Genomic DNA, 14,514 nt, shown 5'->3' with positions numbered 1-14,514 from the left:
CCCTCTCTAGTCCCTCTCGGTTTCTCTCTAGTCCCTCTCGGTTTCTCTCTCGTCCCTCTCGGTTTCTCTCTCGTCCCTCTCGGTTTCTCTCTAGTCCCTCTCGGTTTCTCTCTAGTCCCTCTCTAGTCCCTCTCGGTTTCTCTCTAGTCCCTCTCGGTTTCTCTCTCGGTTTCTCTCTAGTCCCTCTCGGTTTCTCTCTAGTCCCTCTCGGTTTCTCTCTAGTCCCTCTCTAGTCCCTCTCGGTTTCTCTGGCCGCGACTGTGCCTCGTTAGCACCATTTAGAAACTTCTTTTCCGGCTCATTTGCCTCTTGGCTCGTCGCAGCCGCATTGACATTAAGCAGCGTGATGAGTGACTGCGCCCCGCGGCGGACATGACACCTTCCGTTTCCGTCAGCCGAACACGACCCATCTTTCCTCCGCTTTTTTTTCTCTCTCTCTCTCTCTCCGTCTCCTCTCTCTTCCCTATCTGTCACTACGAGGCTTGTAACGTTGTTAATGTACTTATATTTCCAACTGGGGGTTTAAATAAGGAGCCCCACAGCCTGTCAGAATACACCCAGCACACTCCAGTAAAAGCAGGTTCAGACACAGTTTTTTTGAGGGACGTCAAGATAATATTTTTTGGGGGGGAGAGGCGGGGGGGGGGAGGTTGAAGTGAAGCGCGACATGACGGCACGTTAACGGTGTTCGTGTCTTCCTTCCGTCGCCCTCCTCAGGTTCTCGGGCGACATGCCGCTGGTGAAGAGGAACATCGAGCCCCGGCACTTGTGCCGCGGGGCGCTGCCGGACGGGGTGACCAGCGAGCTGGAGTGCGTCACCAACAGCACGCTAGCGGCCATCATCAAACAGCTGGGCAGTCTGAGTGAGTATACTCCGCAACACGAGGAGAAAACGAAATACTTTTACCGAATAAAATGCCGTTGACATTTTAGACCGGTGTAAGGTGTTGGATTTGACTCTCGGTCTTAATTTAAGTCGGACGGCTTTAAGGAGACGAAGACTACGTCTCCATGGTGACGCCTCGGTGGCATGATCGAGGCTTTCTGATGGGGTTGAAGGGAGCTGAGCAGTTTGACGGTCGGTGCTGGTTTGGATCAGCGGGAGGGAAGCACGCGGCAAAGTCGGCGCTTTACGTGATCGGCCGTTTCACTGTCCACAATACACGTCGATGTTTGTTTGCTGATGATATTCCGGATCAACCTGTCGGAAATTCACTGTGGACCTCATTTCCATTTCAGGTTTTTCATGCGGTGATCCGTTCAAAATTTTTACCGATTTAAAATGTTCGTGGTAACTGCTGGAGTAGGAGAGAGCTGAGCAATTTGATGGTCGGATCAGCCGGAGGAGCGCGCGCTCTATAGTCGGCGCTGCGTGTGATTGGCTGTTTCGCTGTCAATCAACCAAATCCCCAAGTGTATCCCCAAATCCAAAACCTTAAGCCCGCCGCAATGTGACAACCAATCACAGGGAGCGGATCAGCCGGAGGCCTCCCGCCGATCCAAAACTTGGTTGGTCACCAAAAGAAAAGGTCTTGATTTACCCAGAATTCTTTGCAAATTCGCCATCAACTTAACAGCCGTGCGCAACAAATGAATTTTAGATGTCTTACCTGAAGTCTATCTGAGCCACAGTCAAACTCTCCGACCAGCGCTGCCATCCCCAGATCCGTGGCTAACATTTACAGATGTGTATTCGGTGACACAGCTGGATGACATCAACGAAAGCCAGAAACTTATCGAAAGCAGAAAGACACTCCCAGAAAGCACTGCACAAGTTGCCAGCTGGTCCCGACGCGTAAGGAGATAGTTTGTCATGTAGGTCGCATGCCAGCCCGACACCCTCATTAACAAATCTCAGCATGCCAACGTTAGCATTTAAGTGTCATCACACCCAAAAAAAACAACAACAAAAAAAAAACGATGACTTCAAAGCCGTGTCCCAGAAAATCACTGGAGACGTTTTCGAGTGTGAATAAGTCTGCGCGGGATGATTAGATGTAGATCAGCAGCTGTTTGATGGAAGAGGCTGGGGTTTTTTTGTGGGTTTTTTTTGTGAAATGCAGGAACACGCAGATAAACATGTAGCCCGAATGACTCCCGCTGTAAAAACAACAACAACAAAAAACGGACCTCCGGTAAAAACCCAATGTGATGAGTCAGCACTCTGCAGCTCAGTCTCCTCGACTCTGTTCATTTCCATCCTTTTTTTTTTTTTTTTTAAGGTGCTGAAAATGAACCTGTACCCGAGGAGAGACCATTGAGTGGAAGGCAAAAAAAAAAAAGGCTATTTAAATGCGATTACTTAATGAAATTCAGCGACAGCTCGGTGTGAACGAGCGAGCGCTCTGCCTCTGCTCCATCTGTCACGCCGTGGGCCGAGACATGGAGACGAGGAGCGAGGTGGGGGTGGGGGGTGGAGAGACGGCGGGACGTTGGCTACGTGGCGGCTGTTTGTTCAAGTCGTGTTTGTTTGGAGGTGCTATTTAGAAAGGCTGCGGTTCTGCATCTCGGTAAACACATTTAAATATTTGTGCCTTCGCTGGCGCACACACACACTCGCACACACACCACACACACACTCACACACACCGCACACACACGAACGCACACACACAGTCCCTCGCAGACAGAAGGCTCCTCTTTAAGTATTCAACCCGACAGGTGCACAGCAGGAGGCGGCCCGTCCTGCCGAGGCAGACCGCCCGGGGGAGGGAGAGGAGGGACGGCGTCGACTGACCTCCCGTCTCTCTTGACTTTGTCTTCTCATGCGTTTCCTGTTTGATCGGGCTAATTGCCGACGCTTTAAGCCGTGACAATTGAGGCGTTGCCCCTATTACGCCCAAGAGAACAATTCCCAGTCTCATTTCTGAAGACATTATGTTGGACCAGTAGACTGCAAGCAAAAGTGGACGGAGCATCCAGGTCTGAAAAATGCAGAAGTGCCGTGAATTGCAGTACCGCCGGGGGACGCTAGGGGGCCGGCTCCGTAGACTCCCAATCAACTTTTCTCCTAAAATACGAAGTCAGTAACTTTTTTTTTCACGAGTTATTTCGGCGTTGTCAGCTATAGTTACACCTTCTTATTCGTTTTCTGGCGGTCCATCTGAAAATAATCCAATGAGTCGTTAATTAGATATTAGACCTCAAAAAGCTGTGTTTTTTGGGGGCATGTCTGGTTGATTGACAGGCCTGCGGTGCAGTGTGGTTTCCACTATCTGTGGCCGCGGCATGTTTTTTTCGGGCAGCCAATCAGATTGAGTCAGGTCCACCACTGCCCCCCCCCCCCTCACCGTATCGCTTCCTCCTCTGACGTGGAGTCAGAGGAGGAATACGTTAATACTGAATATGTTAAATCCTGCAGCCCAGCTGGCGAATGTGAAAGTGTGAATGTGCTCTGTTAAAATATTTGATCTCAAACCCGAACTGTGTGTGTGTGTGTGTGTGTGTGTGTGTGTGTGTGTGTGTTTTTCCGTCCAGGTCGCCATGCAGAGGACATATTCGGGGAGCTCTTCAATGAAGCCAACAGCTTCTACCTGAGGATGAGCAGCCTGCAGGAGAGAGTGGACCAGCTGGCCGTCAAAGTCACCCAGCTCGACTCCACCGTGGAGGAAGGTGTGTGTGTGTGTGTGTGTGTGTGTGTGTGTGTGTGTGTGTGTGTGTGTGTGTATGCTTTATCAACCTGCTTTATCAACCATTTGTTTCTATATGAACACGAGAATGAACTTTGTCCTGGTGCCTGCTGGGAAGCTTTCCTGGCTGGTGAAGATATTTGAATTTGTGTGATGCTTTAAAGCTCCTCTCTGCCAGAGGGCTATGATGGGTGTTACCTCGGCACTCAGGTGTGTGTGTGTGTGTGTGTGTGTGTGTGTGTGTGTGTGTGTGTGTGTGTGTGTGTGTGTGTGTGTGTGTGTGTGTGTGTGTGTGCGCGCCTGCTTTTGATCTTTTTTTTGTGTGGGATTTTTTTTTCAGGCCACTGTATTATTACATTTGTGGTTAGAGAACAGGGACTCTTCCTGTGTGTGGAAGTGATAATGTGAGCAGCTGTTATGACTGTCCATCTGTGTGTGTGTGTGTGTGTGTGTGTGTGTGTGTGTGTGTGTGTGTGTGTGTGTGTGTGTGTGTGTGTGTGTGTGTGTGTGTGTGTGTGTACTATCTGAGTGTGTTCAGTGAACAGACTGACAGAATAAACACTCCCATAGATGCGTGTGTGGTTGTGTGTTTTGATGTTGTTTACACAGTGTGAGTCAGAATCATTATCTCCATTATAAAGCTTTTCACTGTCTCTGAAGGTCAATTCTCCTAATGCAGTAATTGATAGGCCTACAGGCACACACACACACACACGCACACACACACACACACACACACGCGCGCGCACGCAGCGTCAGGCTGAGTTTCGATAGGTGCTCGCAGGGGGATTGCAGAGCCGCGTACGGTGGCCTCAGAGGCTCAAACTCACTCGTTAATGAGATGCGTGAAACTCCTCACTGGCTGTTTCCTTCTCTCACTTTTCTTCTTTCTTTTCTTTTCTCTCATTCCTGTGAGTCCGTCGTCTTCCCTCTCTTTCCATCCTTCCTCGCATTCTTGCTTGTCACCATTCTCTCCTTCTCATCCTTTCCTATCCTCCCTCCATCGCTCTCTGTTTCCCCTCTTTCTCTTGTCGTCCCTCCTCGCTTCCTCTTTCTTCCCTTCTTTCTCCTGTATCTCTTTACATCCTAAACGCACCCTTTTCTCGACTGCCCTCTTTCTCTCTCTCTCGTTTTTCTTATCTCTCTTCGTCCGTCTTCCCCATTTTTCTTGAATTTCTCCGCTTCTTTCCTTCCTTTTCTACATCTCTTCATCCCTCCATCTGTTGCCGCTCGACTCTTCATTTTCTCCCCCTTTTTCCAGCCTCCGAACTCTCTCTCTCTCTCTCTCTCACTTTCTCTTCCTCCCATTTCTCTTTCTTCTTCCTCCCCACCTCGTCCCTCTTCCTCCCCCTCCGTCGCCGCTCTTCCTCTCGTTTCTCATTTTCTCCCCGCCGATACTGCCGAGTCATTCTGCAGCACGCCGGCCTCAGACAGCGAAGCGTCAGATGGCGCAGCGAAGCAGACGGCGATGAAAAGGGAAAGCTCAGCAGCCCTCCGTCTTACCCTCCTCTCCCTCCCCCACTCCCTCGCACTCTTTCGTCTCCTCCCTTTATCCTCTTCCTCCGATGCGTTTTGTCTGTTCTTCGTTTTCCAGCCACACTTTCGCTCTCATCCTGTTACTCCTCTCGCATTTTCTCCTCATCCCTCTCTTCTGCTCTCTTCTTCATTTTTGTTTTCACTCCAAACTGATGAGACAAGTAAGAACGTGAACGACAAGGAAAGGAGGAAGGATGCCTCCTCTTACTTGCACGGCTCTGAAAAAAAAAGAAAAAGAAAAAAAAAAAAGGTTTCCTAAACGATGCTGCACGTCCTTCCAGACATCATTAAAGCGTTCATGTTGAACTGAATGTAAATGTGGAGGTTAGGTCACCGCTCAGTCCCTGAATTAGTCTGTTTATTGGTTTAATCTGGTTATGAGCAGTAATTAACGTATTGGTGTGCATGTAAATGTGCAGAGAGGAGGATCAATGTGAGACCGGGGAAGATAAGGACGAGAGAGGGAGAGAGAGGGGGAGAGGGAGAGAGAGGGAGGGTGTGAGGGGGGGAGAGAGAGAGAGAGAGAGAGGGGTCTCTTTGAAGATGTGTCTGAATGAAAGTTGCATTAGCTGCTAGTTTTGTGGATTATTCATTTGGCCGCAGGGACAGAAGCTTAGGAGGGGATGATCAAACGGCGAGCAGACAGGAGCATGATCCGACTGCGCGCGCGCGCGCACACACACACACACACACACACACACACACACACACACACACACACACACAGAGCCAACCGCCCTTCAGTTTTTGAAGAATTTGACGTCAGAGGTTAAACCTGGCACACTCCCTTACACAGTGGTGTGAAAAAGTGTTTGCCCCCTCCCTGATTTCCAATTTTTTTGCACGTCTGTCACACTTGAATGTTTCAGATCATCAAACTAATTTGAATATTAGTCAAAGATAACGCAAGTAAACACAAAATGCAGTTTTTAAATGAAGGTTTTTTTATTATTAAGGGAGAAAAAAAAATCCAAACCCACATGGCCCTGTGTGGAAAAGTGTTTGCCCCCTCCTGTTAAAACATAACTGTGGTTTATCACACCTGAGTTCAATTTCTCCAGCCACACCCAGGCCTGATTACTGCCACACCTGTTCTCAATCAATAAATCACTTAAATAGGACCTGCCTGACAAAGTGAAGTCGACCAAAAGATCCTCAAAAGCTAGACATCATGCCGAGATCCAAAGAAATTCAGGAACAAATGAGAAAGAAAGTAATTGAGATCTATCAGTCTGGAAAAGGTTCTAAAGCCATTTCTAAAGCTTTGGGACTCCAGAGAACCACAGTGAGAGCCATTATCCACAAATGGAGAAAACACGGAACAGCGGTGAACCTTCCCAGGAGTGGCCGGCCGATCAAAATTACCCCGAGAGCGCAGCGACGACTCATCCGAGAGGTCACAAAATACCCCACGACAACATCCGAAGAACTGCAGGCCTCACTTGCCTCAGTTAAGGTCAGTGTTCACGACTCCACCATAAGAAAGAGACTGGGCAAAAATGGCCTGCATGGCAGAGTTTCAAGACGAAAACCACCGCTGAGCAAAAAGAACATTTAAGGCTCGTCTCATTTTTGCCAGAAAACACCAAAAACACACCAGCAAGTCCGCCTCTGAATGGCTGAAGAAAAACAAAATGAAGACTTTGGAGTGGCCTAGTCAAAGTCCTGACCTGAATCCTATTGAGATGCTGTGGCATGACCTTAAAAAGGCGGTTGGTGCTGGAAAACCCTCCAACGTGGCTGAATTACAACAACTCTGTAAAGATGAGTGGGCCAACATTCCTCCACACCGCTGGAAAAGACTCATTGCAAGTTATCGCAAACGCTTGATTGCAGTTGTTGCTGCTGAGGGTGGCCCAACCGGTTATTAGGTTTAGGGGGCAAACACTTTTTCACACAGGGCCATGTGGGTTTGGATTGTTTTTCTCCCTTAATAATAAAAACCTTCATTTAAAAAACTGCGTTTTGTGTTTACTTGTGTTATCTTTGACTAATATTTAAATTTATTTGATGATCTGAAACATTTAAGTGTGACAGACGTGCAAAAAAAATAAGAAATCAGGAAGGGGGCAAACACTTTTTCACACCACTGTATCTTAACCTTCTAACTTTGAACATAGAAAGAAATGTACACACACACGTACACACATATATATATATATGTATATATATGTACAAACCAGTAATTCACTGGGTGGGACACATGTCACATTGATACGGTTTAACCATATTATATACTGGACTGATGTGCACTGTGTGTGTGTGTGTGTGTGTGTGTGTGTGTGTGTGTGTGTGTGTGTGTGCGTGTAGCCAGCTGCTAGATCCTTGATAGCATTGCGATAGTGTTAAATCTCCTCCGGGGTTAAGGGATTGACACACATGCAAGTCGTAGCTTCCTCTGCCTCTCACTCTCCCTTTCTCTCCATCTCACACACAAACAACACACCACTATAGCCACTCTCTGTGTGTGTGTGTGTGTGCGTGTGTGTGTGTGTGTGTGTGTGTGTGCGCGCGCGCGTAAAATGCTTGTTAAGCTGGTGCAACAAGCTCTAAAACTAATCTCTCCCTGCTGTCCTATTATCACCTTCTTTGGCACAAACACGTACATATGCGGAGCGCATACACACTACGTAAGCTGGATCTATTCCTCTATGCATGCGTGGCGTGTATTATGTTCTTCAGTTTTGTTTGGTCCTTTTCCACAAATTAATGTTGAGGTTCTGATCAAAACGGGTTGAAGGTGACGTTGAAGGTCTGCGGCCGCTGTGAAATGGCCAGAAGCATGGTGTTGAATAGCATCCACGTGAGCAGCAAACATTTATGTACCGCTTTTTATATATATATATATATATATATATATATATGTTTGTTGAGAGGAAGCAGCAGAACTTAAAGGAGCAGTTTGCGGGATTTAGTGGCATCCAGCGGTGAGGCTGCAGATTGCAACCAACATTTCACCCTCCATTTGCAGGTGACTGATGCAAAGTATGGTCGCGAGATATCGCTACAACATGTGTAGACGGATAATGAGAACGAAAAACTATGGTTATGATGTCATTTATGGCAAAAACTTTTTTTTTTTCTTTTTTTTTTTAAACTAAATCCTCCTTTTTAAAACTCTCGTCCTCCAGTCTCCCTGCAGGACATCAACATGAGGAAGGCCTTCAAGAGCAGCACCATCCAGGACCAGCAGGTGGTGTCGAGGACCTCGGTGCCCAACCCGGTGGTGGAGATGTACCACCGCTGCGACAAGCCTCCGCCGCTCAACATCCTCAGCCCCTACAGGTCACTAACTGTCTTTGTCCACTATTGGTAGTTTACTACTCTTCTGAGGGTTTTTTTTTTTTTATTGTTATTTTTTTTATTCTCCTCTTCATCACCTGCTCCTCCGTTCGTCAACCTGCAGGGACGACAAGAAGGACGCTCTGAAGTTCTACACCGACCCGTCCTACTTCTTCAACCTGTGGAAGGAGAAGATGCTGCAGGCCACCGAGGACAAGCGCAAAGAGAAGAGACGGCAGAAGGTGTGGTGTGTGTGTGTGTGTGTGTGTGTGTGTGTGTGTGCGTGTGTGTGCGTGTGCGTGCTGCTGAACTCTTTTTGTGTGTGTATTTGTTGGTGTGCGCGTGCGGAGATGTCGTTTGTGACGGAACAGTAAAAGTAATTCATCTTTAATTTGCTGAATCTGTTTCTTCCTGCCGAGTCGTGTCATTTTCTCTGCCGTTATTTCCGTTGATGCATTCCTACCTTACTGTTGCTCACCATGTAGCTTGGCTTCGTCGTGTAACTGGTTATTGATACAGCAGCAGCTGGGCACCCTCATTCATCCGGGGACAAAGAAACGACCGAAAGGGGAAATCCAGCTTTGAATGACTTCATGTTGAGGCCACAAATGACATCCAGGAAGTCAGCCGCTAATTGACAGGTTTCATACAAAGAAGCATCTCTTATCGTATAATGCCGTATATGTAATGCCGTTCAACTCCGTGTCGACATTTTGGACCCGTCAACCGGGGTGTTCAGTTAAACCCGGCAATTAAAATATTTCTGCTGCTGCAGCTCCCCTTTGATTCAAAGTCGGTTCCAAACCGCTGCATTTCCATCCGCGAAACATGAACAGCTGCTCCTGTACGTGTCTGCTGGCTCTCTGTCGATATTTTTCTGTCGAATTTTAAAGCTGCTCATATTTTTCTGTCCCTTACCCTCCAACCGGGAAACTTTTGCAAAAAAAAAACAACCCCTCAAAAAACCTTAAAAACAAGTTTTCACTCATTAAACAAAAACAACCAACAGGTGTGAATACCCGAAGAAGCTGCAGGAGGATGTCTCATCCTTCTTTCCCCCTTTTTCCTGATTTCTTTCTCTAATTTAACTTCACTTGCCTAGAAGACACGCACCACCCTTCCTCCTCCTCCTTCTCCTCCTCCTCTTCCTCTTCCTCCTGCTCAGTCTAACGCACCAGCTTGTCTCTCTCCCATGTTTTCCATAGGGCTGTCCGGCCCACCCCGACAGGCCCCACTCCAGACAGGCCCCACCCAGGAGCCCCCTGTCCATCTCTGTAAGACAACCCCCGACCCCCCCCCCCACACACCCCTTCCTAACATGCCCCGCCCACCTCCCTCCTCCGACACCCCCCCCTTTCCCTCCCCCGCACATCCCACTAACACACACACACACACACACACACACACACACACACACCACATACTCACCTTATCGTAGAGGATGTCTTGAACATGGGTAAGACGCACACAGTGGGGAAACACAGATATTCACACACACGCACGCACGCACACACACACACACACACACACACACACACCCACACACACACACGCGCGCGCGCACACACACACACACACTCTCACACTCCCTTCTGTTTGTGTCCGTGTGTGTAACGTTAGCTTGCCACCTCACCGTCCTCTCTAACCCTCTGTGTTTGGTTTGGCCGCCGTCACATGTCCCCTCACGTCTTTGGCTCCCTGTCGTGCTCTGATGTGTTGGTGTCGCCCAGTAGTGACCGGGTGCTGTGCGGGCTAGTGTGTGTGTGTGTGTGTGTGTGTGTGTGTGTGTGTGTGTGTGTGTGCTGTGCTGTGCGTGGTTTGGCTCGGCTCGGTGTGCGTTTATCCCATGGTGAAGAAGCTGGTGATGGGGTCCAGTTTTGTTTTTTTTGTTTTTTCCCCCCTCTGCACCAGATGAATTCATAATTAGTAACCGAGTTTGTCTTCACTCTATCTGTCTGTGTCTGTCTGTCTGTCTCTCGTAGGAGCAGCAGAAGCAGGTTGAAGACCCGAGCAGAGAGGTGAAGAAGGTCAGTCGCCATTTTACTTGCGTCCTTATCACTTTTCATTTCACAACCCGCCTGTCAACTTTGCCTCTGAAACAAACAAAAATCAGCAAATCATTAGCCTACTAGACTACACAGATAGAGATAGAGAGATGGATAGATGTGATCGATAGAGAGATACATGGATAGATATAGATCGATATAAATAGATAGACATAGATAGATATAGATAGACAGACAGATAGATAGATACTTTATTGATTCCGGCGTAGCGGGACGTTCACTCACTTAGACGTCCTTCTTAAAATCGTTCGTTTCGTAGGAAGCCTGAGTTACGGAGATTTAGAAAAAAAAACAACAACAACAAAAAAAAGAAGTTGCGTCTGACTGACGAACTGTGTTTGGCTTTCTGCTGGTTTCCACCTTTGCAGGTGCGTAAAGCTCGTAACCGGCGCCAGGAGTGGAACGTCCTGGCCTACGACAAAGAGTTCAGACCAGACGCCCGGCTCACCCCCTCCCCTTACCACGGCATGTCCTCCGAAGGCTCCCTGTCCCCCGACAGCAGGTAAACGGACACGCGCGATATCCTTCATACGCGTGAGGTTCCCCCCCCCCCCCCCCGAGGCCCTGTTTCCTCGTCGCGATCGAGCCTCCACAGCACGCGCCCATCGCTGTTTGTAGATCTGCTTTTCGGTGTTTTCAGCCCGAGGTGAGCATATGAATACGACTGGTGCGCTATGGATAGAATACAGCGTCGTTACACAACCTGCCCAAAGTATTGCAGCTACACACCTTCCGGCTCGTGCCTGGAAAATCCATTGATTTAAGTAGACGTAGCCCAATGCTGCCCTCTTCTGGAGAATCTTAGTCAGAGCAACGGATTATTCTTTTTCTTTTTTTTTTTTTTTATATGGATTTCAAAGTTTCACCTTGTGCGAGATTAAATTTTGATGCTACAGTGATAAAATTGTCCTCCGAAGTAGTACAAGGAATATAAAATCAGAATATAGGAACGTATGAAGAATATAAATGTGGGTAGGTAGGAAGTGGAAAACCAGGAGGTATGAGGTAGTGGCAGGTTCGGGTCATTATTTTTACATTTGAATGCAGCACGTGTGCCTTTTTATTTAAATTTTTTTTTGTGTTTGTCCATTATTTATAAAAAATTAAAACTCGGCACTTTTCTAACCTGCACTGCCCTCCCACTCCCAGATCAATGGCGTCCGACTCCTACCCAGCCAGCCCCAACCACCCCTCCAACCAGGCCCCGCCCGTCGCCCACCCCGCCGACCACCACGGCAGGGACCACCTCAGCGCCGCAGCCCAGACCCAGTCCCTGGATCGGGTCCTCCGGCCGCCCAACCAGCCCCCGGGAGCCGGCGGGCCGGTGGCGGCCGCGGCGGCTGCTGCGGCGGCGGCGGCGGGACGACACGCTGCCTCTCTGGGCCGTACCCCATCGGGACACGGGGTCCAGGCTGGAGGAGATCCGACGGTCAACGGGCCGCGGCAGCAGTCGGTGAAGGACTACCGGGCCGGGCACGGGTAGGTTTAATCACTTTAGAGCAACACCTGTGGAGTGTATTTATCTATATTCTCATTTATTTGATTTTGGTTTTGTTTTATTTGGTAATATATTGCATATCTTATTTTTGTCTTCTTTCTTTTTGCTTAATTAAATAACCATCTCAGTATTTTTTTGGTTTAGTTTTATATTAGTTTTCATTTCCTTCTTCTTTCGTTTAATAAGATTTAATTCCAGTCTAGAAACGTGTTGTTGTTAAATGTGTCTTTGATATCGTCTTTTTTTGCGTTTTTCTTAAAAGCACTTTAAATTGCTTTGTTAGTGAAAGGTCCCGTACAAATAAGCCTTTAGCTGTTGTTTACAGTGATGGGGACACAATTATAGATGTTTACATGTAAAGGCCAAAGCTAATGTCACCAACTGCTGCTAATGTGAAACGAGGTTCGAAACAAAAGGTGTGAAAACAATCAAGTCGTGAAAATTAAGTTTAGAAAAACACAGCCACACGGGAGCAAATCGGAAAACTAGGACTGTTTGCAATAACATGAATTAAAAGGGTGAAAACCACAGATAAACATGAGTATTGTATAAATGCTGAAATATCATTCGGTGTTAATTGCAGTTTTACATTGCTATAACAAGATGGTACAAAAATTGATTGATCAGAACCAAACTGATTTCATGGCACACACACTAACACTAACTCCATGGACCTGGAAAATCCATACGTCCAAAATTTAAAGTGATATTTTGACTTGACTTCTTACCAAGAAAGACCGATGAGAAGACTGACACAATTCTCCGATCCGTCCCTAAATGTGGCGCCACGAGACGCTTAGCTTAGCATAATGAATGGAAACGGGGGGAAACTGCTAGCCTAGCCCGGCAAGGTTCAAGTGCCGTAAACTACGCGACCCGTGTGACCTTTTGTGGGTTAATCGGTCTCTCCCTTCCTGTCCTCCTCCTCCTCCTCCTCCACCAGCGGCCAGCCCTCCACCATCCCAGAGTACTACATCCCGCCGGCCCCGCCCCCCGCCGCCCCCGACCATCCCCTCCGCCCAGACCGCTTTCGACTCCACCGCGGCCCCGCCCTCCGCCGCCGCCTCCGCCGTCCCCCCGACCTCCTCCGCCCTCTCCCGCCCCTACTCCCCGTCCCCTCCCCCTCCCCCCGCCAACTACGTGCCCTCCCCGTGCCACCCGCCGTCAGGCGCGCCGCCCGCCGCCCCGCCGCCGCCTCCTCCCGGAGCCCCCGGCGGGCACCCGGCGCACCCCTCCCCGCCGACGGCGGCGGACGCGGCGCCCTCGGCGAGGAAGTCCACCATGCTGGGGATGATCCCGATGAGCGACGCCCGCTCCGACCTGCTGGCGGCCATACGTAGAGGTGAGTGCGTTCCTCACACTTCTGATCAGGTTAATCACACCGTCTACGGGACGAACAGGTTCGTGAGTACGTTTGTGTTCAGTAAAGGTGCGAATTTAAACATTTGTCTCTTCAGAATAATTCATTTTTGTTGACAAATGTCCAGTGGTTATACATTTAAAATGCAAGTAGAACACATTGACGTTTGGTACGGCATTCTAAATATCTGGTCAACCGTCCTCCCGTCATCCCCGCTACGTCCACCCGTCCCGCCGCGTCCTCCCCGTCCTCCCTGCTACATCCTCCCGTCCTCCCCACCATGCCCTCCTCGCTACATCCTCCCCGTCATCCCCGCTACGTCCACCCGTCCCGCCGCGTCCTCCCCGTCCTCCCTGCTACATCCTCCCGTCCTCCCCACCATGCCCTCCTCGCTACATCCTCCCCGTCATCCCCGCTACGTCCTCCCGTCCCGCTACGTCCTCCCGTCCCGCTACATCCTCCCGTCCTCCCCGCTACATCCACCCGTCCCGCTACGTCCTCCCTTCTACATCCTCCCGTCATCCCCCCTACGTCCTCCCGTCCTCCCCGCTACTTCCAACCGTCCCGCTACACCCCCACCCCCTCCTCCCCGTCCACCCTGCGACATCCTCCCCGCTGCGTCCTCCCTGCTCTACACCATCCAGGTATCCAGCTGAGGAAGGTGCAGGAGCAGAGGGAGCAGGAAGCGAAGAGGGAGCCCGTCGGCAACGACGTGGCCACCATCCTCTCGCGCCGTATCGCAGTGGAGTACAGCGAGTCCGACGACGACTCCGACATCGACGAGAACGAGTGGTCCGACTAAAAAAGAAAAAAAAAAAGAAATGATAATAAGAGAGGGAGAGAGATTGGGTTGGGGCGGGTGGGGTGTGGGGGGGCTGGGTGGAGGTAACAGAGTGTGTGAGGGGGAGAAATGTGACACTGAGGTGGAAATGAAGGGGTTTGGTTAGTTTTTAATGTTCATCATTAACATTTGAAAAATGAATAAAAATCAATCACATACATTCACAACAACAACAACAACACACACACACACACACACACACACACACACTCCAGATCACCTGTTGGAACGCTCGGCAACAGGTTGATTTTTTTCAGCTTGCTTGGTTGCCCCTGACGACGACGCCTATTCTGGCGCCGAAA

The 14,514-nt window shown here is 49.3% G+C and overlaps 1 protein-coding gene across 1 annotated transcript in view; it reads left to right on the top strand.

Annotated features, from left to right (window-relative positions):
* Nucleotides 1-14,193, top strand: part of LOC138203946 (actin-binding protein WASF3) — a 33,343-nt gene extending 19,150 nt beyond the window's left edge. The window contains 11 exon segments of the mRNA XM_069158978.1: nt 718-863; nt 3,478-3,612; nt 8,297-8,450; nt 8,572-8,689; nt 9,653-9,721; nt 10,430-10,474; nt 10,882-11,015; nt 11,663-11,992; nt 12,955-13,000; nt 13,002-13,353; nt 14,016-14,193. Coding sequence (XP_069015079.1) covers nt 731-863; nt 3,478-3,612; nt 8,297-8,450; nt 8,572-8,689; nt 9,653-9,721; nt 10,430-10,474; nt 10,882-11,015; nt 11,663-11,992; nt 12,955-13,000; nt 13,002-13,353; nt 14,016-14,173 — 1,674 coding nt within the window. The 5' untranslated portion in view covers nt 718-730 and the 3' untranslated portion in view covers nt 14,174-14,193.
* The last annotated feature ends 321 nt before the right edge of the window (nt 14,194-14,514 follow it).

The sequence above is a fragment of the Embiotoca jacksoni genome, unplaced genomic scaffold (assembly GCF_022577435.1).
Source record: "Embiotoca jacksoni isolate LCO1_2020_lvr unplaced genomic scaffold, fEmbJac1.0.p SCAF_24, whole genome shotgun sequence".
In the NCBI taxonomy this organism is placed as follows: Eukaryota; Metazoa; Chordata; class Actinopteri; family Embiotocidae; genus Embiotoca; species Embiotoca jacksoni.
Note: the sequence above shows the minus strand (reverse complement) of the source record. Positions and strands in the feature narration are given on the sequence as shown.